Source organism: Notechis scutatus, chromosome 2, assembly GCF_049901735.1.
Source record: "Notechis scutatus isolate UNSWTSFEM ecotype Mainland chromosome 2, rNotScu1.2, whole genome shotgun sequence".
In the NCBI taxonomy this organism is placed as follows: Eukaryota; Metazoa; Chordata; class Lepidosauria; order Squamata; family Elapidae; genus Notechis; species Notechis scutatus.
Window position 1 is genome coordinate 165,507,196 of NC_142010.1, and position 24,432 is coordinate 165,531,627.

The 24,432-nt window shown below is 38.3% G+C and overlaps 1 protein-coding gene across 3 annotated transcripts; it reads right to left on the reverse strand.

Annotated features, from left to right (window-relative positions):
* Positions 1-324: 324 nt before the first annotated feature.
* On the reverse strand, positions 325-23,526 carry GDAP2 (ganglioside induced differentiation associated protein 2). 3 transcript variants are annotated; one of them, XM_087957283.1, is made up of 15 exons: positions 23,354-23,526; positions 21,424-21,488; positions 21,073-21,303; positions 19,494-19,633; positions 18,438-18,591; positions 15,889-15,977; positions 10,043-10,119; positions 7,785-7,944; positions 6,888-7,038; positions 6,431-6,507; positions 5,256-5,332; positions 3,620-3,759; positions 2,978-3,032; positions 2,375-2,518; positions 325-1,123 (listed from the first exon to the last, which is right to left on the reverse strand). In XM_087957283.1, the coding sequence occupies exons 3-15, from the start codon at positions 21,246-21,248 to the stop codon at positions 1,079-1,081; spliced, it is 1,485 nt and encodes a 494-aa protein (XP_087813409.1). In that variant the 5' UTR covers positions 21,249-21,303; positions 21,424-21,488; positions 23,354-23,526; the 3' UTR covers positions 325-1,078. The 3 variants fall into 3 exon arrangements, with proteins under 3 accessions (XP_087813409.1, XP_026531199.1, XP_087813410.1); XM_026675414.2 differs by lacking the exon at positions 21,424-21,488; XM_087957284.1 differs by lacking the exons at positions 21,424-21,488; positions 23,354-23,526 and having other exon boundaries at positions 917-1,123; positions 2,371-2,518; positions 21,073-21,262.
* Positions 23,527-24,432: the final 906 nt, after the last annotated feature.

Sequence of the window (24,432 nt, forward strand, 5' to 3'; positions counted from 1 at the left end):
TGCAAAAAAAAGAGGAGGGGGTTTGCAAAATTGGGTCATTCATGTGACTGACCTGTTTTAGGACTTTACGATTTAGAATTATAACAGGTAGCCTCGATTATGGTCATAACTCAAGAACTACCTGTACAGATGAATTGTCCATTGTGACACTGAAGCCACACGTAAACTATTGGCATCTGCAGACATCATGATTTTGTTTCTGTTACAATAGTTGCATAGTAAAAACGTTCAATTAAACATCGTTGATTTCACAATCTGGAAAACAAGCCAAGCAACTGCGACAGCTAACCTGCATGAGACATTATAACTCTTAATTCTCAAAGATGCGTACAAATAAATTTATTTTCAAAACAAAAAGTGAATGGCTGAATTTCTTCAATGACATAAATTAATTTTCCAATTTGCAATCAACACATTGTATTATTCCCCAAATGACTGCGAAACACATCAGGCAGTCCTGACATGCCCTTGAATGTTACTGGACGAGGGGTGTGCAGGTGGCCCACAGCAGCACAATCCTTTACATCTCACATCATTTGGCAAGACAGAAAACATATGACAGATCCTTTAGCTTAAGTATTTTGTGGTAACTCTACAATTTACAAATAGTTCTGCCACTCTGACATTTCTAAAGGTAATTCTGTAAATATATCTGTCTTAATGGTGGATTGAATATACAAAGGCCACAGAACACAATGGATACCGCATCTCCCCCCTCCATGCCACCCCCCAAAAGAGTATATGCAGATTGTGCCAAAAGGTGGCCACTGATGTCTCGGGGAAAATACAACGGTAGTAACAACGGAATTATCTTGACATCTTGTAAAAGAAAAAAGAATGTTCCCACATGGAAAATCCATTTTCTCCTGGATACTTAGATCTGAAATACAGTTCATTACCCTGTAGTTTTCTGATTGCTTGTGTCCTTGCAGCTATCTCATTGTAAAAAAATAGCAGAGGTGGGGAAGAAAGCCCTATCTCTGAACTCTGTAAATAACTTAGATTGACTTGATATGGTAATGGCAAGCAGCATGTGAAAGATTGTTGAGCAATCAGAAACAATGGCAGAGCTGAAGAGTCAGAGGTCTGGAGAAGAAGGGTAAGAATAGTATGGTCCATTTTCCTGCAGAAAGAGGGGAAATATTAACATCAATAACATATGTATATAAAGAAATCACATTCAGGTCTTGTTAAATGAAGAGCTGTGGAACTTCTATGTGCTTAATTTCATAGATAGCACTCTGGGCTAAGTCCCCGCCATTTATTGTAGAGGGAAGAACCTTTGCATCCTAAACAATAGATTGGAGAACTATAAAAGTTTAGATATTATGGGCCAGACTAGATTGCATTGCTTTACCCAGCACATGACAAATAGAATACTGTACAAATGACTGTCCATTCTTTTCATCTGCATTCAGGTTTCCTTCTTTTCCCAATTGCAGGGAGCCTCCAATTTTTTTGTTAGGTATTAACCTGTCTAGTCACAGGAGAATAGATATGAAAAATGGGTCAGGTAGTGGTGTATCCATGCTAAAATCAATAGCTGCAAGTTCTTTCCAATGAAAAGAAAGAGACGTGCCAGAGCAGAGAAACGAAAAGAAGCCACAACACACTGGGAATGCATCAAGGGAAGGTGGGTCACAGGCAATAATTTCTTTCCCTTTGCTTTCTTTAAAAGGTAAAACTAGTAAAGGGCTTTCATTTGCATCTTTCCACATTGCTACAACAAAAATCATTGTGCTTTTAGAGTAATCTGTATAAAAAACATGTGCCGCAATGTACACTGTAAGATTTCAAAAAATAAAACACCCAATAAATACACTGTAAATGAAGTCCAGGAACTTAATTTAGAAATGAATGGGTGGTGGGTGGGGGGACAGATGAAGTAGAAAGGACAGGAGACATAATATCATTTTGGGATAAAGAACAGCTTGTTAAAAACCACTTTATATTAGACAATAGTTATCTACTCCATACTATTGTGCTTTATGCCTTTCTTTCCTCCTTTGCACATTAGCTTTTGTAATGGAGATCATTCAAGATGACAAGAGCTATAGAATTCAACATTTTCTCGGTTATAATAGCCTCCTATGAAGACCAGCTTTGTGCTCTAAGTATGAACTGTCATCTATTCTCTAGATAATGCATTCTTATACCAATACAATGTGTATTTTCAGCAATGTACAAAAGTGTTCTGCAGCATATTCTTTTAAAGGCCCAAGCAATCCAACATGGCTTCAAAACTTAGCTGTTTCTAAAGCAAAACACCAGGCATCCTTGTAAACTAAGAGAAAGAAATGTTTCTCTACCTCCCACTCTGCTTCATGAAATCTAAAGACATGGAAGAGTGCCAAATTAATGCATCTTCACCTACCCTGATGTCATACTCAAGAACAAATGGAGGAAAGTCAATTTGTTCAGGGGGTATTGCTGTGAACAACTGCTGGAGGCTTTCCACATGGTGAACTTTGTCCTTTAGACCTGAGACAGTAAAGGTTGTGAAGAACCACGTTGAAACCTAAAGGGAAAAATAGGGAAATTAATGCCGCTTCCACAAATTATGTGACTAGAAAATGATTCAATCGTCTTGAAGTTATGAGACATGCAACAGAAACTTATTTAAAATAATGCCGTAAGTGCACTCTGCAAGTTTTTAAAGCAAAACAGTCAAGTTTTCCTTCCCAAAGCAACTGCTTTTTAAGGTAGACATTACAGAGAACATGTCAAGGAAAAGGAAAGAACAGCATGCTGTAAATGTAAATAAATAGGTTTGAATGGGTAATTTGTTTCACAAGAGCCTTTAATTTAGGCTGGTTAGGCTTATATCCTGTGACTCCTCCAAGAGTCTGTGGTAGCCAAAGTGGTCCTCCATGCCAGGGTGCGTAACCTCAGTAATATCGTGCAATACTTCATGGCGACCTTATTTATGATTGCATGCAAAAATGTAAATTTTCCATCTGGAGATGACACACTTCACCTTCGAACGAAATGTTGGATGGACAAAATACAACGCCTTCAGATTTCTTTTGTACCTGGTTAAATAACAAAAGAAGTTTCTTAAATCTTAAAACATTTAACTAATCACATGTGTTTATTGATACCACCCAGCCCATTCACAGAAGTGGCATACAAGATGAGATTGACCTTTTTGGGTATCAGGAAACAAGACTTCTGATTCTGCAAAGAAGTCTTATCTCAGTTTTCACAATAAAGTCTTACACCTGCCCTCATCCTGCTTTGGTCATTAAGTTTATGTCCCCCCCACCCATATATGCTTGCGCATAAGCTCATCTGCGGATAAGCCGATCCTCAAATTTTTAATCAAAATACCATCAACCTACATTTTTCATGATATTTTGGTTAAAAATTAAAGACTCGGCTTATCCGTCGATAGACTTATACATAAAAATATATGAGAAATATGGGTAGTTTAAAATAGTATTAGTATATATACTCTCATATAAGCCCATCTGATTTTGGGGTGCATTTTGGCGTCTAAAATTCTCAGCTTACTCATGAGTATGTACAGTACATTCTTTAAAACAAATTTTATTGTCCTTTTAAATCACAGTCACCAATACGGAGAGCCGGCTTCAAGACCTTTGAATATAAAACTTACCTCACATCAACAATGTCAGAGAGCTTCTTCAAGAAATCTGAGTCCAAGTGATTGTAGACATTAGTGAGCGTATGGAAATAAACAATAATATATTCCTTCCCTACAATATGGTCCATCACATGGATAAAGTACAGGAGAGCCTGAAAAACAACAACACACATATATGTTATCAGAGACAAAATGTGGCATCCCCTCTTTTTTGTAATTCTACAAAAACAGTACTGGAAAAAATAATTTCCTCAACAGAAAGAAAATAGTACGTTTTGTTCAGCTAAATGGCTTTCTTCTGTCGTCAAGAATAGCAATGATTAAGACATAGTGCATTTAAAACAAAAGGTATTAGACTCTCTTCTCAGCTATGAAACTGATCTGATAGCCTTGCCTATGCTTCAGCCTAATCCGTCTTGAAGGAATTATTAGAATTTTATCCCATCTTTTTTATATATAACTCAAGATAGCAAATATCCATAATGATTGTATTTCCCCACAACAACAATCCTGCAAGGTGGGCTGGGCCAAGAAGTACAACTGGCCCAAAGCCCGCCAGCCAGTTTTATGTCGAAAGGGGGAGCGGCTACAACTCACCCTCTCTGGGTTTCTAGCCCAGCACTTTCAGCAATGCTTCAAACTGGATCCCTTTTATGCTGATAAAATGACACTTTATTTCTGCAGACATTTGTGGGAGTTCTCCTTCCTTTTATGCGTGGAAGGGAATTCCTACGCTGGACTGGAGAAATGAAGTGGTAATTTTCGCAAACCTCTGTTTTTCCAGCCCAGCACAAGAGTTCTTATCCCCTCTGCATGCTGGGCTGGAGAACCAAAACAGGGATCCTGAAGATCCAAACTTAGTTTATGCAGCCCAAAGAAGAGTTTTGTGAATGGAAATGAGTGGAAAAATTTTGGTAGCCAGCAGCAGACTGCAACCTTCCCTGCCAGCTTCCCCTTTGACTCTCTTGGGAAGCCAGCAGAGAAGACTGTAAATGATGATCACATGATTGGAAACACTTGGCAACTGGTCGTAAGTATGAACAAGTTGAGGACTAGCTGTAACTGCACTCTTCTTTGCAGATGATTAGAGCACTGTTCATATATAGCATAGAGCATCTATTATATGAAGTACACAAAGTTTACACCAACTGCAATTTGTCCAGGTCACAGATCTATAGTCTTAGCAAAATCCTCGATGATTTTTGTAATGTGTCGTTTGCAAAGTTGAGTTTGGAGATGGTTCAAAGCTTCATTTGGTGAGCAATGAACGGAAACTAAATTGCAGACTAATAATGGGCATTCAGATGAAACTGCCTTGGTTTCCGGTCAGCTTTGGGAATAATTAAAAAAAAGTTTCACCTATAATAGTCTATATCGCTATGGTTCAGTAGACCTCAAAGTACATTCAGCTGAGGCAAAACTGCTTCCATTATAGAAGTATCTTCTAAGGCAGTTGTGTAGGCTCTCCAAATCTTGGAATGTCTACTGTCAGTTGTGTCCAGAGTGGGTTTTTATTTTCAGTCTCAAATGAAAACCTTTAAAAATGTCATTTTAAGGATGAAGAACAAATCTGGATGTACAGGTATGATTTCTTAAAATTCTAAAATAATAACTGTTATCACTATTGAAATATTTCTCAGGATCTTACCTTCTCCATGTCTATAAGGGTTACAGGAATATTCCTTCCAACAACAGCCATCACTGTACGACCACAGTTGTCAACTCCTATGAACAGAATGAACAAGAGGACTATATTTCAGATTCCAGAACTTAGAACACACATACACACATCCCAAGTAAAATCCAGCTTAAAAATAATTGTTTGAAAATTGTTAGCATTGCTGGGGGTTGCACAGGAATCAAAGACTACCTATTATATCACATTATATCCTCTTTCAGGAGAATGGCTAACTTTTCTCTAAACCTAAAAAATATAAGCAGAACAGTATTTTTTCACTATTGAAATTCTTGAACTATCTTATCAGCTACATTACATCAGTTAATGTAATGTTCACCAGGAGCCCTGGTGGTGCAGTGGTTAGAATGCAGTATTGCAGGCTAACTCTGACCAGCCTGGAGTTCGATCCTGACTGGCTCAAGGTTGACTCAATATTCCATCCTTCTAAGGTTGGTAAAATGAGGACCCAGATTGTTGTGGGCAATATGCTGACACTGTAAATCATTCAAAGAGTGCTGTAAAGCACTATCCACAAGTCTTAAAAAATGGGCCAGGCCAAGAGACCCCCACCTGCACGCCAAGAAATGCTGCCCACCCTTCCAAAGAGTCGCCGCACCGCCCGCCCGCCCGGCCGCCCCCGCCTCCGCCTCAGGTATAAGTCTAAGGAGTTGCTATTGCTAGTGCTAGTTTTCCACTGAACATGGAAAATAGTTAAAACAAGTAGCCGCTGCTTCATGTAAAGCGCCGCTGGCTCTTCCTTTTTGCCTCCTCCAAGGCAAGAAATGAGCCATAAGGTAAACTCCTGACCCCCCCCCCCCAAGAGAAAAAAAAAAAGGGGAAGGAAGGAGGGGGCGATTCCAAAATAAATCCATTTTATCGGAAGAATATCATGTCTGACTATAAAGTGGTATATAAGTCTAAGTGCTATTGGTAGTGCTATTTTCCACTGAATATGCAAATAGTTAAAACAATTACAATTTTCATTACGTAGCTACTGTAACTCTCAAGGAAAATTAACCATAAGTAAACTCTTATAGGCTAAATTTCTCATTGGTAGCATTAAGATGCAACGTTCACTGCTTTTTCTTTGCACACTCATCATCCAGGAGTCACAGGCATTTTGGTTAATTTGACCTTAATCATACCTGTTTGGTACAATGCTTTAAGTGAAGCAATATCTGACAGGTCCTCAGCTCTTGCTCGACAAAGCCAACGGTTGTAACTAGAAGGCAACCACACAGAATCGCAAAATAGTTAGTTTTCTAGTAGCACAATTGGCATAAACACCAAACCTGATACTATGTATACTCTGCCAAATATTCTAATGCATTTTTACTTAACCTAAATAGGAAACTAATTTATGAAAGAATTTTACTGGAAACAACCAAACCAAGCCATCTTCGGCATGCCAACTTTAAAAGGTCTGTCAAACCCACTAGCAGCTCACTATTGCCCCTTTGAAAGAAGAAAAAAAAATCTACTACAGCAGAACACTTATCTTGTGATCAGAATAAGAACACTGCTCTGAAGCACCCACAACCCCAGAGAGTGAAAACTAATGACCTGTAAACAGGAGAGGGGCTTTTGGTAAAAGTGCCTTACTTTCTCTGATGCTGTTTCTGAAGTGCCGCCTCAGACAGTTGTCCTTGAAGGATAAGACGCCTCTGTTTATCAACATCTCCCTCCATTCGAGCAAAAGCATGAGAACCAATAAATGAGAAGTCAGCTTCTAGCTCCTCTTCATCAGAATTATCTGCAGAAGATATTCCGGGATAATGAAGGGTCTGTCCCTGAGAATGTCATAGTACACATTCAATAAAGGAAAACGAGGGGCCACTTGAATGAAAACAAATTGCAGTTAGAAGAGATTCTATGGCAAACCATCAGAGGTTAGTAGCATTTCTTTTTCTGGCGCAATCTGAACTGATGAAATTTTACCACTTACAGTTTAAAACATTGCAAGTTTTGAATAGGTCAAGTGGAGAGCCTGTCTGAATTTCTCTCTCAGCCTGGTTGCAGTGAGAGATATTCTCAGTTGAATACTGCATTATACATTTAACTGAACTTGCAGAAATGGCAAAACTGACCAGATTGGTCAGAGAAGAAATGAAAATAAAACCTTTTTGAAAGACTGGGGACTTATATGGACTTTTTGTTGAAAGAAGAAAATATCGAATCGATGATTTCAGGATTTAAAGATGAAAAAGGGATAAAGATGGTGGGGAGGAAATTAAGATGATAATTATTCAATTTTTTTTTTAAAAAAAGGGCAGAAGTGTACTAACTTTTTTTGTTACTTTCTTTTTATTTTATTTGTTAAACTCATAGTTTTAAAATCAAACATACATAAACTAACTTTGAAAAACGGGTCAGGATTAAATTAATATGGAAATATAATTTATATTAATAATATCAAATGTAAAACTCACAGCCTTTTAAGGGTGGTTGCCTGTTTTAAGTCTTCTGCAAGTTACTACTTTGGCACAAATGCAGACTCACCCTCTGGAGCACCTGGCTTTTTACAAATTCTAATCTGACGTTCTGGCACAACGGGCTCTCCTTCTGCATTTCCTATATCTTCAGGAAGCAAAGGCAGGGACTCTCTCTCCTCTGCCAGTGATCTTGGAAAATACAGAGGCAGCATCTTCCGATAAGTAGGCTATAGAAAAGAGAATTTGAAAACTGTCTCATCTTGCATTTCATTTTTCAGGGCAAGATTGAAATCAGCGTGCACGCACACACACACACACACACACACACAAAGTGATATAAACTTCCAAGATATCCCAACATGAGTCCCATTTTCAGTTTGAAGCTAGAAAGGAGGTGCCTAGCTCTTTGTGTGCTTCTGAAGATAATCTAACATGTAAAAAGCTGCAACAGTGACTAAATTTAGTACTATATTGGCATTCCTTCCTTCAACATTCATTTTATGTGGATGTATTTTTTAACTGAGGAAGCATTCTTAAGCCAGTACATTCAGAAACACGGATTACTTATCTAAAAGCCTTTTCATTCTATTTTCACCACATCTTATCACAATGAGAAACAGGCAGCTTTAATATGTTTGGATGCAGAGAAAGCCTTTGGCAACTTAAATTGAGGCTTTATAAGTAAAGTACTGGAAGACAGGGATTTTGAGCAAAGAAATATTGGAGTAGGGTTCACAATTTGGTACAGAAGATTCTTAAAGTGGATATAAAGATAAAACCAGAGACTTTTAGGCTTATTGGACAAAGAACTTAAGAAATTTTTGGAACTTTGGTTGTTATACATGTTGATGGCAGCAATATTACTTTAGGCACAAGCATGGAAGGAAACTTTGATTCCCACAATGGATGATGGCTGCAGAAGTTGATGGGAGTTAGCAGAGATGGCTAAATTGACTGCTTTGATTAAAGAAAAGAATACAATCAATTTTATTTCTGCTTAGAAACCGCTTTTGGAATTTGTGCTTGAGGTGGAAATGAAACTTTTATTGAGTTTTGCTGATTAGATAGCTTTTGTATTTTAGAAATGGCTAGTATATAAAGGTATGAAATTTAGGGTTTGTGTTATTTCCTTATTCTACTGCTTCAAAAGAAGTTGGAAGTCAATGTTTTCTTTTCTTTTCTCCCCTCTATCCTACACTTTTCTCTCTTCCCCTTTTCACCTTTATTTTCATTTTCTTTATATTTTGTATTTTATGCTTTGATAAACTAATACAATTTTTGAACCACAAGCCATTCTATTTTCATCACATCTTGCTTAAGAAGAATCTCTGAACATTAAATATATTATTTGATATTAAGCTCTTGTGCAGTTTTGCAGTAACATGTTTGCTCACATTTTTTCATGCTTTCTTCCATCATAAATTATTCTCCATTTACCACTCACTCAATAGTCACTTAAGAGAAGCAGCCGCCAACCTTTCGGGCACCAGGGACCATTTCCGTGTAGATAAGTTTTTCCGTGGACCGAAGGGGGCATGGTTTCACATGCATCCTGCATCCCATGGATGGGGCTTCGCTTGTTTGCATGGCCCAGTTGCTGGTATGCCACAGACCAGTGTTGGCCATGGACCATGGTTTGAGAACATATAGAATTCAGGGTTTAAGAAATGTGGATCTGTATCCCCTGTCTCTACAGTGGTACCTTGGAACTCGTTAATTCCAAAAGGCGCGACAAGTATTAAAAATGATGAGTACCAAACAAACCATGTGACTAACACGTGACCCTTTGTATTGGCTGGAAAGGGTAGCGAGTCACAAGGCAGCCGACACTGATATGTCCTAACCTGCATGTCAAATAACAAACAAATGATGAGTACTGGGACAAAATTTTCATGTCAAAATGTGTCAAGTACCAATCTGCCAAATTTCAAAGCAATCGAGTACTGAGGTTAAATTGTACACTAATATTTTCTCTATTATGCCATATTTCATACAAGAAATCAGCATCACTTGAATCAACATCACTAATCAACATGATTAGTTACATTTTCAACGTATTTTAGAAATAAAACATAAATCTACTTCTTCACTTTACTTAAGATCAACAAATGAAAGTGCTCACTAATTTTTTTTATCTATAATCCAAAATATATCCACTTTTGAATCAGAATGCATGGAGTCTGAAGCAAAAACCAGGTGTCTATGAATGAATGAAAATGAGAGTTCCTTAGATTAAGTTTATTATACATTTCAAAAGAAAGCTATAAGAAAAAACAAGTATCATAACTGCACAGCTAATGCTTGGAAACAAGTTATTTTACATACCTCCTCAAGATCAGAAACAGCAAACACTACTTTTTCAAGGGTTTCCCCATGAATCTCTAAAAATCGTCGGACTGTACCTATGGGTAGAGGAAATGTCAAGAAAAACAAGTCAGAAAAATGAGAGGGAGCCAACATTTAAGCCTTATCATATAGGAGGAATAATAATTAAATGTCATGCTCATAACAAATGAAATAATGTGAAATAGCAAAAATACCTAAAGTACTTGCAGGAATCATTGTCTAGCTTTTCCATATACTCTTCCTAGTACCACAGGGTAAAAGCAAATCCCTTCTTGCTGTATGGACTTGCTGGTTCTCTAATAATCCCACAGATGTTGATGATAACACTGTGCAGGACCAACATCCTCAATGATGGAATGTAGTGGGAGGAAAGCGACCCATTCCAAAGAACTAAGGTACAACTCAGTTCAGATAGCATGACAAAAAGAGGTGAAGACAACCCCGCCCTAATAGTTCCCAAAGTACATGCTTCATGTAAATAGTAGTCTGCTTCAGTTTAGTAAGATTCTGCCTATAGATGTAAAAAAATAAAGACATCTGCTTTGAAGAATCACTACATGTCCTTATTGGTTTTTGGTGTCTCATGTGTACCCATTATCTTTTTGCACTCGGGGCTGATTTTTGAGGAGTAAAATTGACATTTAGAGTCTGAGTTACAGATGAGTCAGCATTTTACTGTATTTATATTCTACCTTTCCTCCAAAAGCTGAAATCAACATAGAGTTGCCTTTCTTGCCTAAAATGATTCATAGAGAAACGTAAGATGGACTGAGAAAGATAGGGTGACCAAAGTCATTAAGAGCACTCAATGACTGAATGCTAGGGCCCCTGCCCCTCTCCTCCACATTTGAGACCTTAACTACTATATTGGCTGTCTCACCTCATATCCATTTCCCATTTACTTAGCCCCTTAATTCCTCTTAATAAAACAGCATCCACTTCTTCCGGTTTGAGCTTCTTTGGCGACAGACCGAAACCTCGTCTGTCCGAGGCTTCGATCCGTGCTCACCGCTGGAGCGCCCTGAGCCAGCTGATTTTGAGGCTAAGCCACCCTGGTGAAGAGGGGGGAGACTGCCTGCAGGGTTGAGGAGAGCCGCATCTCTCCTCCCCAGCTGGCCATTACTCCCTTTCCTGAAGGCGGTTGTAGCGGTGGTCAGAAATGGCCACCACAAAGAAGAACTCGACCGGAAAAGAATGTGCAGGAGGAAGATAAGAAGAGAAAATTTTGGTTGACCGGGTCAAACAGCAAAAGCAACAAATAAGGTACCCTGGAATTTAAACTTAACAACATTGTTCCCAAAGAAGATTGTGAAGCTGCGAAGGAGAGACAGAAGGGAAAGGATTAGGTTTTTTTTCTTCCCTTCCTTATACTGATTGCTAAGAGACTTAAGCAAGAAATTGAAAAAAAATCCACTTTGACATTAATAGGCATCTAAGCTGAAAATAAAAGTCAAAGGGATAATAAAGATTTCTGGACATTTAAAAGTTTTTAAAAGCAGGAAAGGAGAAAAAAAGGAATAAAAGGGCAGGATCTGGAAAAATGTAGGAGACTGCCTGGAATTAAGGAATGGAACTGTAATTAAAAAGAACTTACAGTGAAATTTTAACAAGATTCCTCAAAGATACATTTTAATTGAAACTTGGTAACAAAATAATAGAACCCCAAGAAGAGAAAGTGGAAAAAAGAAGCAAGTAGAAACAGCCTTGGATTATTTGGATTTTTGGTGATTTTTGGTTTTTGCATCTAGATGACTAAAATTAACCAGGTGGTTGTTTAAAAGTTTTTAAAATGGTATCACTCTTAGAAAAACTGAAACGGAACTTAAAAAATGGAAAGAAGATGCACAAGAAGAGAGAAGTTATTTTGGCTTTGTGTTTCAATTCTTAGAAATGGAGATCTGGAACTATGAGAAGCAACAAGAAACGCTTGCAGAACAAGAAGATTGGGACAAAGAAGAAGCCATCTTTAATGATCAAATAATTTTAAGTGGGGGGAAAAAGAAAAGGGGGGAAAGAGAGTGAAAGGTTTAAGACTAGAAAAAACAACCAAAAAGAAGAACAATTTGAAAGATAAGTATAATATTAGAAAGCAACAGAAGAGGGGATTACAGATGAGAGAGTTAGAAGTAGAGAGACGAGGGGGTAAAAAGGGGAGGGAGAAGAAGAGGGGAAAGAAGGCAAGGAAAAGAAGTTGTAAAAAACAGAAACAAGAAATGGAGAAACAGAGAAAAGATATAAGGAGTGTAACCATAAGCTTGTTTAGAGATAATGGGTGAAAATTTAATTGCAAAAGGGATTCTGCAAAGGTACATAAGATAGCATTGTTATATTACAAATAGAAATAATTTTAGAAAATATGATGATGGATAAAATATTTACTTTAATGTAGTGGGATGTTTGTTAATAAATAAATGAATTAAAATGATTGAATTAAAAGGGAACATTTTTAATTATTAGTAATGATTTATAAAAATATAAGTGAGAAATATGGAAAAAAAGAATTATGGAAAGTTTATAAGTGTTCCCAAGGAAGTATGATATTTAATTGAAAAGAAATGTTAAAGATGTTAAGATTTTAATGCATATTAATGATAGAATTGAATTGGAATGGAATGTGTGTTTTATTTACATATATATATAATTTTTTCTTTTTAAGAATATAGTCTCTATTTTAAGAATGTACCAAGCAGAACTCGATTTGAAGTTATGTATTATATTGAATGCTATAATCTTAAAGGTATACATTGAAGCTTAAATAAGAGTTTGAATGGATAAAATTAAAGGATATAAAGGTGTCATACTGTAATTGGTAACTACAGGGAAAAATTGCTTAATAAGAAAAGATAATGTGAAATTGAAACAGGACAGACAAAAGTATAAATATAATGATCTGAATTGAGAAAATTAAAAGAGGGGAAAACTATGTAGAAAATATAAAATGGTAATAAGATATGGAATAGAATATAAAAATGAGCATGAAATTGAGTTTTGTGTCTGTATGAAGAAGTGATAACCTGGGACCATGCTATTTTCAAAAAAGATGTTTTATTTGTATTTTGTTTTTGTGAAAACCCAAATAAAATTTTCAAAAAAACAAAACAAAACATCATCCACTGTGGAATCCATGAAAGGGATGCTAACCTGTGCCTCAGAGTTTACCCACACCTCTATTATTTTATCAATGGATAAAAGGCAGCATTTCAGGAATTGTTGTAATCTTACTCTCATGTTAATTCTTTTTAATTAAAACAAAAACCACACAAGAGATTTGTAGGTAGTAGAACTACACAACAAACAGAGAAGTCAATGGACAGAAGCATCTGCAAAATCCAGATGTTTTTATCAGAATGCTCAAACAAGTGTTGCAGAACAAGCTCTGCCCTTTACATTTATACATGTGATGATATTGCAACATGTGTATAAAAGGGGTAATCTTGTTGTGATGCTATTCATCATTGACCCTCCTGCACAATTACTTGTTGTTTATATCCCACATTTATCATTTTTTAAATAAACAACTCAAGGTGGCAAACATATCCAATATTCCTTCTTTGTACTATTTCTCCCACAAGAATAACCCTGTGAGAATTGGGTTGATGGCTGTCTCAAACAGGGAACTCACAATCTCTCAATTTCTATCCTGGTACCTGAACCACTGGACCGACCAGTGGTGGGATTCAATTTTTTTACTACCAATTCTGTGGGCGTGGCAGGAGAAGGATACTGTAAAATCTCCAGTCAGAGGGGGTACCTGCCGGTTCTCCGAACTACTCAAAATTTCCGCTACCAGTTCTCCAGAACTGGTCAGAACCTGCTGAATATCACCTCTGCACTGGACCAAACTGTAGAATGATTTTCCCATCGCCAGAAGTTTTTAGAAAGGTGGATAAGACTTAGTTCTGTATTGTTCAATGCATTTTGTATTAGTTGATTATCATTTTCCTTTCTTTCCTTCTTGTATGCTGTCTAGAGGCACATGATCTATGTATTTGTATTTACAAACACTTTATTTTTAACTTAATTTTGTAATATAAATGACCCACCTGAGTGCCAAATTCTACAATAAGAATACAATTGCACTATTATATATTTTGCACTATTTGTATTTTATAAAATACAATAAATAACAATGTCTAGCCATGCTGGCTAGGGCAAAACTTTTGAAGGTTGATGCCAGTCAATCTGATCTAACTTAAATACAGTATGTAGGTCCAAATATTAATACAGAAACTTGTGTGTTCCTTGAAATGAAATAGAGAAGATTCAACCATGCAATTACTTGTACTAATTGATATTTTTTTTATATCTTTATGACTCAAATACAATGCATAGATTTCTACAGAATTTTTGGTGTATACTTTTAAATCAGACCTGGTATCTCATAACCTACACATTGACTTTGCCCATCATTTTGTGGAGAAATGGGAAACAAGGGAAGGAGCAAAAATCAATGCAAGGTAAAAATGTGTGAATTTTTAAAGAGGTAGAAAGATGCACGATAAGCCTCAACATAATCTGATTCTTTACGTCCCTTAATACCCCATAGTGTGGTGATTATATATGGCAGTGGTCCCCAACCTTTTGTACCAGGGACCGGTTTCAAGCAGAAACATTTTTTCAAGGACGGGGGAAGAGAATCTCGAGTTTGGTAGTTTGCTTGCAGACGCGTTTCATTACCTGACCAGGTAACATCTGATGTTGTTACCTAGTCGGGTACAAAACGTCTGCCAGCAAACCACCAAGTTCAGGAGCGCCTCGTCCCTGCCTCCTCAGCCCCATCCCTCAGGTGTCTCCCTCCCTCCCTCCCTCAGGTGTCTGCCTCGTTTCCTCTCTCAGTCACTCTATCGCTCCTACAGCAGCCCAGGAAGAAACTGCTTCAAAGAAGCCAGGGTGGGGTGGGGTGGCTTTCCTGTCGCCACAGCTTCCCGAAGCGCCCTGTTTCACCCCACTCCCGCCCGCCCCGCCCGCCACGCGGTTCAATCCACAGTGCTCCGTTCTACCTGCCTGCCTGCCTGCCTTCTTCGCTTGGAGCAGCTTCGCTGATAAAAAGAGGCGAATAGTTATTATTCTCAGCAAGCTGCTCCCAAACAACCAGACAGGCAGGCAGGCAGAACGGAGCACTGTGGATTGAACTGCGAGCGAGCGGGCGGGCGGGTGGGGGTAAACGGCGCTCGGGAAGCTGCGGCGACAGGAAAAGCCACCCCCCGGCTTCTTTGAAGCAGTTTCTTCCTGGGCTGGTGGAGGAGCAACAGAGCGACTGAGAGAGCTGAGCCAGAGAGCAGGACAGGCTTCGGTTGCTTCCTTCCTCCCCTTCTTTCATTTGTGTCCTTGATCCCCGATCCCAGCAGCATTCACCGAAGGCGAAGAAAGCCGCCATTTTTTAAATTTTTTTCTTTTGCGGCCCGGTAAAGAGTGCTCCACGGCCCGGCACCGGTCCGCGGCCCGGTGGTTGGGGACCCTGATATATGGAATGGAATACCTGATGAAATAACTCAAAATAAGTAAAAATTCAACCTCATTTACTCCAGTGATATAATTCAATCACTTGCACTTTTGACCAGACCCCTGGAAAAATAAACATCAAAATTTACCTCTTCTGGCCATAAAAGATTGCTCACCTACTGTTGATCCACCATTCTATAACACTTACTCATTGATATTATCACATATTCTTTCCTTGCCTCCATTATTTTTTTCTCCTTCTGCAGTCTAATTTTGTTCTACAAATAGATTGTAAGGTGCTTCAAGGCAGATAGATCTGATGTTTGAAGTACCAGTTATATAAAACAGATAGTGTCAATAGCCACCCCTTCAAGGATACTTACGCAATGCTATGTGAGTTGCATCCACTAAAGGATAACCACGTTTCAGAGTGTTTATCGTGCAGAATCCCACTGAAGACATTGCTTGTTCCCTAAAATAACATCAATAAAGAATAATTTCAGCAAGGCTTAATAAAGTCAATTCCACTAAGTCAAAGCATATGCATAATATTTTTCCTGTGTGTATTTATTTAGGACAGAACAGCTATAGAACTATTAAGAGTTGGTCCTATAACCGTTAAGGATAGAACACTAAATGGTGATTAAGATCACCAATTAAAGTTGGCGGCTTACTCCTAATTTTGGAATGGAAAGCAGGTCCTTTGGCCTATTTACAGAATTAATAATGGAAAACACTCAAAGATGATTTAAAAACGTGTATTGTGGATAGAGACAATGGTTGTTCTGAAAAGTGTGGGGAAATGCTACCATGTTGATTCTCTTTGATAAAATAAAGAGAAAGTAGCTTTCACGTTTCTGCTTTTATACCTTGCAGCAACAGACTTCTAATCTGTTTCCTGATCTGCACTACCTCAAAAGAGCTGGGGAAAAAAGGGCCATTTGGATTCCTTCCACCTTCACGTGATAGGGAGATAGAGAAAGTATTACTTTACGAAGGGAAAATGCACTCACCCACACAAATATGCATTATAACCATCCTTTGTTTAACAGTTCACCACTTTGTGTTATTTGTAAAAAAACAATAAAGGCAGGATATAAATAAATAAATACTAATACAGCAAAAGGTAGAATTTGGATCAAAGTCTAAACATGTGGCAAAACTGAACAGATAAAAAATAAAATTATATGCAAATTCCTCAAATGAGGAAAGTACAAGCAAAAAGCATTAAACATTACAGGATTTTAAAAGAATAAAAGGAAAATAAATGTTCAATTATTCTGAATGGATAAAATGGCAGTGACGTAATTATCTGGACAATTAATAATTTCATAAATTAAATTCAAATACACTTATAATTAATAAATTTCAATTTAATATGAATTATGTGAATCTTTCTAATTTAGATCCCCTGGCCAATCTACTCCCATCCCATCCCATCCCAAAACATCATCCAGTGATTCAATCCTGGCCTAAAGGAATAAAATACTGTAAACACAAAAGGAATTTGAAATAAATTGGAGAAAATTATACACTAAGAATATTCAAATAAGCCTAGTTTAGCAGTAGTGAGTCAGTCTAGGTAGGAAAACCAAAATGGTGACTGACTCACTAAACCTATTATTATTATTCAGTCCTAGATCTAAGATCAGGAATATTACTGAAGCATCTCTTATATTTAAAAAAATGTGGAAAATCTTGTAAATCAGAAAAAGGTTGCATACCATATTCTGAGTAATGAAAAACAGGTTTTACTTATCATGGTAAGCCATAATATGGTTGACTGATTTTGGCTTAGAAAGTTTGAACCAAGCTACTGTGATTTATAAACCACAATTCATGGCTTAACATAATATACAAGTAACTAAACAACAAAGAGCAAGGGTTGTGATCTGGCAGGGGTCAGAGACGTTGACTGGAACTGATATTTAGTTCTCATCAGCCCTAAACTAAAACTTAATGGGCTCCAGGTTCCGCATCACTGGGGAGATTTCTGGTGATTTCTCTTTATTTCAGGAAAGGAAGGAAGGGTTAACCAGGTGAAGTACTGAACATTCTAGTGACATGAACAGCTCCTTCCCTTTCCTGTCCTCCACATCACACTTAATACTTTCATTTCATTCCTATCTTTTATTATATTCTGTTGCTTAGAGGAATATGCATACTTTTTGTAGTCTACTCCTAATATTGGACAACTAGTATTTGGGGTGGATGGGGAGAACAATTAAAATTACAGAAGTACATAAGAAGAGGAAGGTGGTGGCAAGTGTCTGTAAAAGTCATTTCACAATCTGCTAGATTGAAAGATACAGGATGTAACAGTTGTGGTTTCTGAGCTATTTGCAGGTGTTAGCCCATCTAGGTCACACTATTTTTTTCAAGAAATAATCGTTTAAATTGGCAGCTGGGCCAAAAATACATATTAAAAAGCGAAATTCAAGCAAGATCCCAGAAGTATTTTTCCCAAATATGGAAATCAGCTACATCCTGATCAAGTCAGGAAAAAAAATGGATTGTTGCCATCTTGTGAATTTCAGGAGTGTAGAAGGATTGATAGATCTCACTGAGGAATCACTGTGTGGAAAAATGATATAAGATTAATTTTGAATTAATGTGAATCTCTGCATTTGGTGCTTTACATCCCTTTCCTTGAGTCCTTGGGCAACTTCTTTGCATCTTCTTCAGTGTTTTGTTGCTTGCTGTATCTATCACCATTTTGTTAATAGGCAGATCCTTCAGAGCAGCCATTTTTGATATCATCCATAATACTTTTGCAACATTGTAGATAGACTGCCCTTTTTAAAGGCATATTTCAAAACCTCTGTTTTTACACTGGTTGCAGGCTACATGAACTCCATAGACTGATTACATGCAGTGTATGTTTTTGGGTGTGTAGAGAAGGTACTTGCCTGTCAAAGAAGAGAATGCTTACTTTGCAAATTGAAGGATGTTGCGGTAGCAGCTGTACAAGGAACTCTCTGCTGCTGTTCGGTATCGGCTTTTATATTTGGGTCCCACAGTGTGAATAATGAAGCGGGCAGCAAGATTAAACCCCTTGGTCAACTTTGCTTCCCCTGTCCGACAACCTAATAAGAAACCAGAACAAGACAAGCAATATCAAACCAATGGTTACCCAAGCATTTTATTTTCAATTTAAAACCCTGTATTCTAAATCCTTTATACTCCTAGATGGGCTTGGGCCCAGGAACTTTACACAGGGGTGGGCATTTAATTTCCCCAAGGAAACCTGGCATTTATTACAAGACGAAGGAAAGAGGAAACAGAGTTATTCCTAGCACTGTCTGCCAGGTTACACCAGATGCAGTCAGTAAGCATGGTGTCATTGTAATAACAAGAATCTACAAGTTCATCTCACTGACCAAAAATTCCATCAAGTAGTGGGATAGGTCTGAGAGCTTGCTATTGAATTTGGATGGCTATGAAACATAACGTTTGTGTACTTTTCATGAACTGCACAAGAGTCTCTTTGCCTGAATTAGAAGGAATAATCTCTGACCTTGCAGTGCAATACTCTGGTCTAGACTGTTTATTCCAAGAGACTTAAATGACCACTGTGAGGTCACTTGTTAGTGGTTCAGATTTTCTGTCTATCAGACATCATAGGTCTTTTCCAGTTAAAAATTGCATTTCTTGCTTCGGCATCCATTCTTTTCTTTAAAACTTGAAACATTTCCCCGGAATCAATTTTCTATTCTAGAAAATGAAGAAAACTAAACACCTCTTCCAATACTTCCATTCCCATTTCTTTCACATATTACCTAGGTGATAATTAATTTCTTGCATAAAGATGGCCATTTAGTTTTTAAAAATGCAATTGTGGCTAAGTCATTTGTGATAAATGTTGTGGCTCTTGGCATCCCTGACCTCTGCAGCCACTTATCCTGAAGTACTGAACAAGGGCGGGGAGGGGGTTAGAATCACTGAAGCAAAGTTCATTTTATGAAATTTGACATATTATTATTCTGACCTTTAAGTTTCTGTAGTTCAACTTTTAAATCAGGTCCCGCATGCATGGAGATACTTTCAGAGACTGGATTCTTATCCGTGAGGGATTCATTGCTGGTGTTTACTATAGCTGTGCAGTTCAGCAATGCTACGTCGCCTCTCCTTTGAAAAGATTACAATTCATTACCAACGTAGAAGAAATAAAAGTCGAATCAGAAAGGAATCTAATTAGTTTCCCATAGCAGAACTGATTAACCAGGTGGACAGCAATGGAACACAGCCAAGAACTGCACATTTTAACTTCTGACTATTCTTAGAAAATATCATCAGTTTTAATTCCTTTCTCCTTTTAGTCTTTTTATAGAACAATATACCACCTTTTATAAATAGAAAAATAGCCATCATATCCAAAACATGTACTTTTGTTGCCCTAAAATGTATTAAGACAATGGAGGTCCTCAAAAGAGAATGTACTTTTAAAATGAAAACTGAATTGAAAGAGGACAATCAATATGTTCACGTTTATAAATGAGAAGGGTTAAGAAGATACACAGAGCATAACTCCTGGAATTCTTTCCAACACCCTTACCTGCAGGTTATAAAAAGCTCTGTTTTCTTTTGGAAAACAAAGCACCTGTTTGTGTATGCCTCTGCTTTTCTGACATTTTGCATCTGCATTTGGATGCTGAGCAAAGCTGTAGTCACATAATCACCACTTCAGCTTCCAACAAACAAAATCAATGAGAAAGAGTTCAGGAGGTTGCAAATTATTGGTTGTACTTTAAATGGTCAATGACCTAAATAAAATTCTGTCTCTAAATGGTGATCATGTGACCGCAGGATGCGATGACCCTGTGGGTTCACCTAATGATGGCAACTGGAATTGCTGGAACTGCCATTGGATTTTGGCATAGTCATGTGATGTCATGCCTTATGACTGCATCACTTAGCAACAGAGTTCCCATTCCCAATATCCATTGGTAAGAAAGTCTGTTTCATGCAGAGTCACATGATCAGGAGGGAGAAGAGGGAGAAGCCAATAGCCTTCCAAGTGACTGTCCAAATGCCTCTTCCAATTTTTTTTTTCTCCACAGTGCCAGTCCAGCCATTTTTCAAATTTCATTTTTGTTTTGCCAGATTCTCCTATCATACCAAATTTGTTCCCATTCTTGACTATTTTTGGAATCTTGGAAAGCAGCATTATGATAGCAGCCTATCAATAAATCCCAAATGTCTCTTTCATTCTGTTTTAAATACATAAAATACGTCATCAAACTGTCCTCAGTGTAATGAATCACAACTCCTTTCAACCCTTCCAATTTGTTTCGTGGTAAGGAATGATAAAAAGGAACCCAGGATATTCTGGAGGAATCCTTTACATGAGGAATTTTATATAATTCTTTTATAAATTTCACATAAAATTGTGAGGATTTTTCTTCAGTAAAATAAGTAAACATAACCAAAACATTTTCTTTTTAAAATACTGAAGTTCTTAGATTTTTTTGTGAGCTTGTAAATGTAACTCATTCTTGCTAGTGTAATGAATCTGACAGAAATCTAAATGTTTGATTAATGGTTAAGATAATGAGATGCAAACTTACCATAATATTATCTTTGCATTGATGTCTTCCCTATATGGAAAGGGTGATCGAACATCAACTTTTCCCCCTTTGACTGGTAAATGAGAGCTGTTTGATTGGTCCTCATTGTGGTAGTTAGACCATCCTGGCAAAGTATTAATATCCACAAAATGGGAAGGAGCTCCCAAAGGATCCATGGAATCACTTATTTCAGTTCACTTCATAAGCACTTCACTGCTTATTGAAATATTGCTGTTGTTTCACATTAAAATATACAACAAAATAAAAATTCAGTGTGTTTAATGCACTCTTATTATTCATCTTTAAATCAGTAACTCCATTCATTTTAAATAATGATTTAGTACGACATACCTAAAATAAAGTCATACAAGTGTTGAGTTTGTGCGCCTGGAATATCAGTTTGTGATTTCCATTGCCTAGCTTTAAAGAAGCCAACATCAAATTTCTCTATAACTGTTTTAGTTGAAGTAAAACAAAATGTGGATTAAAAACAACTCTAAGCCCTGCTTATGTCAAAAGGGGGGAAAACACACAAAAACTTCATTTTTTTCTCCATACTATATGACAGGAAGTTGAAGTCTTAGACATGTGAGTCTAAGCTCTTGCCCAGCTTTTGTATACAAGAGACCATTGTTTCATTAAATGGGCAGAAGTCTGCCTTCAGAGCTCTCTGGGATTTTTTAAAAATTGCTGGAACTCTATCAGGAGAATTAATGAAAAATATTAACTCAGGTAAAGGGTAAGGGTCATACAGTAAGAATTAATGAAGAAAGAGGCTATGAGCACACATTTAGCTCAAATATTAAAGTGAAGATCACCAAATATTTCAACACAAAAAAAAATCCTGGTCTTTTTGGTTCTACCACAACAGAAATGCAGACCAGAGGTATGCATTGTCGTGATTTTCATTGGAGATCTGCCTGAAATAATTAAAGATGTGACAATTTTTTTGAACTCTTATAGTGGAAATACTGAATGCTATATGGTCAAAATTAGTTGCTATACATTTGGTATCTTTTATATTTTTAAGCAAATCACAGAGCAATCTGCATTAATATGAACAGCAATTAAAAATCTGGTGATTTTAAGTGTCACAACAGAGGCACTAAAACTTCAGACCTGTAACTGTTGTGATTAATTTTGTGCAGGTGGAAGCAATATACCATATCATTTGTGGCTTCAGGTGGATCACATGATAAAAATACAGCTAAACCTATGGCTGCACCAAGTCTTATACTGCTAATATGGCTCATTTCATAAAGCTGTATATGATCCATGTTTTGACAGTGGATTCAATAGTATTGCATATGAAAATCCATAGATATCTATACCCCGAATCCCATGTTTGGGCAACAAGAGAAAGTACATTTGTTGGAGCCATGAGAGTTATGGTTCAACATTCACACAGATTGGAATGAGCTTCAAATTCTCCACAAAATGATGAGGATTTAATGGGTTCAATTTTTACCCAGAATCTATCTTAAATAATCTAGAAACATATTACATATATATGTGTGTATGTGTGTGTATAGCACACACACACACACATATATATAAGCTATAGCAATACTATAATTATATTACATTTATATAATTAGAATTAGAAGAACTTTATTGTCATTGTACAAGTACAAGGAAACTGTGGATGCACCCCAGCAACTGTTCACAATACAATAAAACCAAAGCACTTAAAAATGAAGATAAGATAGAGTACCCGCGCCTCCATTTGCAATTTGAGAGTACAATATCTACAAATATATTCATAAGCGTATCAATATTTATACTTATTCAAATTATTTAGCCGCCCAACTCCAACGGAATACCGCCAGAAGAACTCGTCCCTGAGAAGTTTAGCTGAAATTTGACATTTCTCCGGACAGCATTCAGGGTTCCAGCCTTTTAACTAACAGCAAAACTCATGCACCCCAAAAAATGAGTGCATGGAAAACAACCCCCGCCCCCCGGACTGCAGAGGAACCACCTAGAAGCAACTAAAGTAGCCCGGTGAGCGCGCCTAGCCTCCTCTTCTTCCCCAGGAGTTTCAGTTCCTCTCTTCTCTTGAGGCGAGAATAATTCTCTTCCATCGCCAGCGAACGACTGTCAAGAATCACGCGCCCTTCCCCCACTCTCCCCCTCCCCGCCACTTCCACGTCGGCCGGCGAGAGGCCGCGAGCCAAAGGCGAACCCGGGGGACAGGAAGGCACGCGCCGCCCGGGCTCCACGCGCCAAAGGCAAGGCTGCCGAGCCCCCCACCCCCCTCGGGGACGTCGACGACACCTACCTCGGCGCGGTGCCTCGCGGCACTCACGGATGCATGGCTGCTACCACCCCCGGCTCCCAGGGCTTGTCCTTTGCCAGGGGCTGCGCGGAACCATACCGTACCCGAGCGGAATCGCGGAAGGCGACGACCACCGACTCCCCGCGTCCGGCTCGCAGGTCCCTCTTCCGGTGAACGCCCCAAACCGCCAAGCGCCGCCTTCTTGCTTTCCGCCCCGTCGTATCCGAGTCCCCAAACCCGGGTTGCGCCGCAGATGCGAGAAAAGAGCGAGAACGGGAGGGGGGGCTGCTGCGATCGGTGGCTCCAATCGCTACCCGGCCTGGGCAGATCCCGCCCTCAAGACGCCAGAACAGCCAGCTGAGCTTTGCACCACATGGGCGGCGGGTTAACTTCTTGGCCGAGAAACACGTGCCTTTGCTACCTGCGCACCTTGTGCGTTTCGAGGGGGTTGTCAAGGCGGAAGGTGGGGAGGGGGTTAGCAATTGCCGAGACATCCCTGGTCCCTATAGTAAACTGGGAAGAAGACTAGAAGTTGGAACGTCTGTAAAGTTAAACCAGAGGTCTCCAAACTTGGCAACTTTAAGACTTGTGGACTTCAACTCCCAGAATTCTCCAGCCAGCTATGCTGGGAGTTGAAGTCCACAAGTCTTAAAAGTTGCCAAGTTTGGGGACCCCTGAGTTAGACGGTAGAGATCGCTTTGAAGACTTGGCTATTGCAAAAGTGTCCCATTCATTGCGGATATAGCTATAAGTGCCTATAGGATCAGGATTTCTCAGACAAGACAACTTTAAGAAGGGTGGACTTCAACTCCCAGAATTCCCTTGCATGCATTCTGGCTGGGGAATTCCAGGAGTTGAAGTCCACCCTTCTTAAAATTGGCAAAGAGAAATAAGGATATGGGTCGTATAAACTGCCGTTTAATTTTTGGCTTTATTTATTTTATTTTTGTCAATTGCTTACAAGATAATAGGTATAAGTAAAAACATAGTTATGAATACATATAAGAAAAATAAAAAAAACAGTAGGACAGGGACGGTAGGCATGTTGGTGCGCTTATGTACGCCCCCTACAGACAGACCTC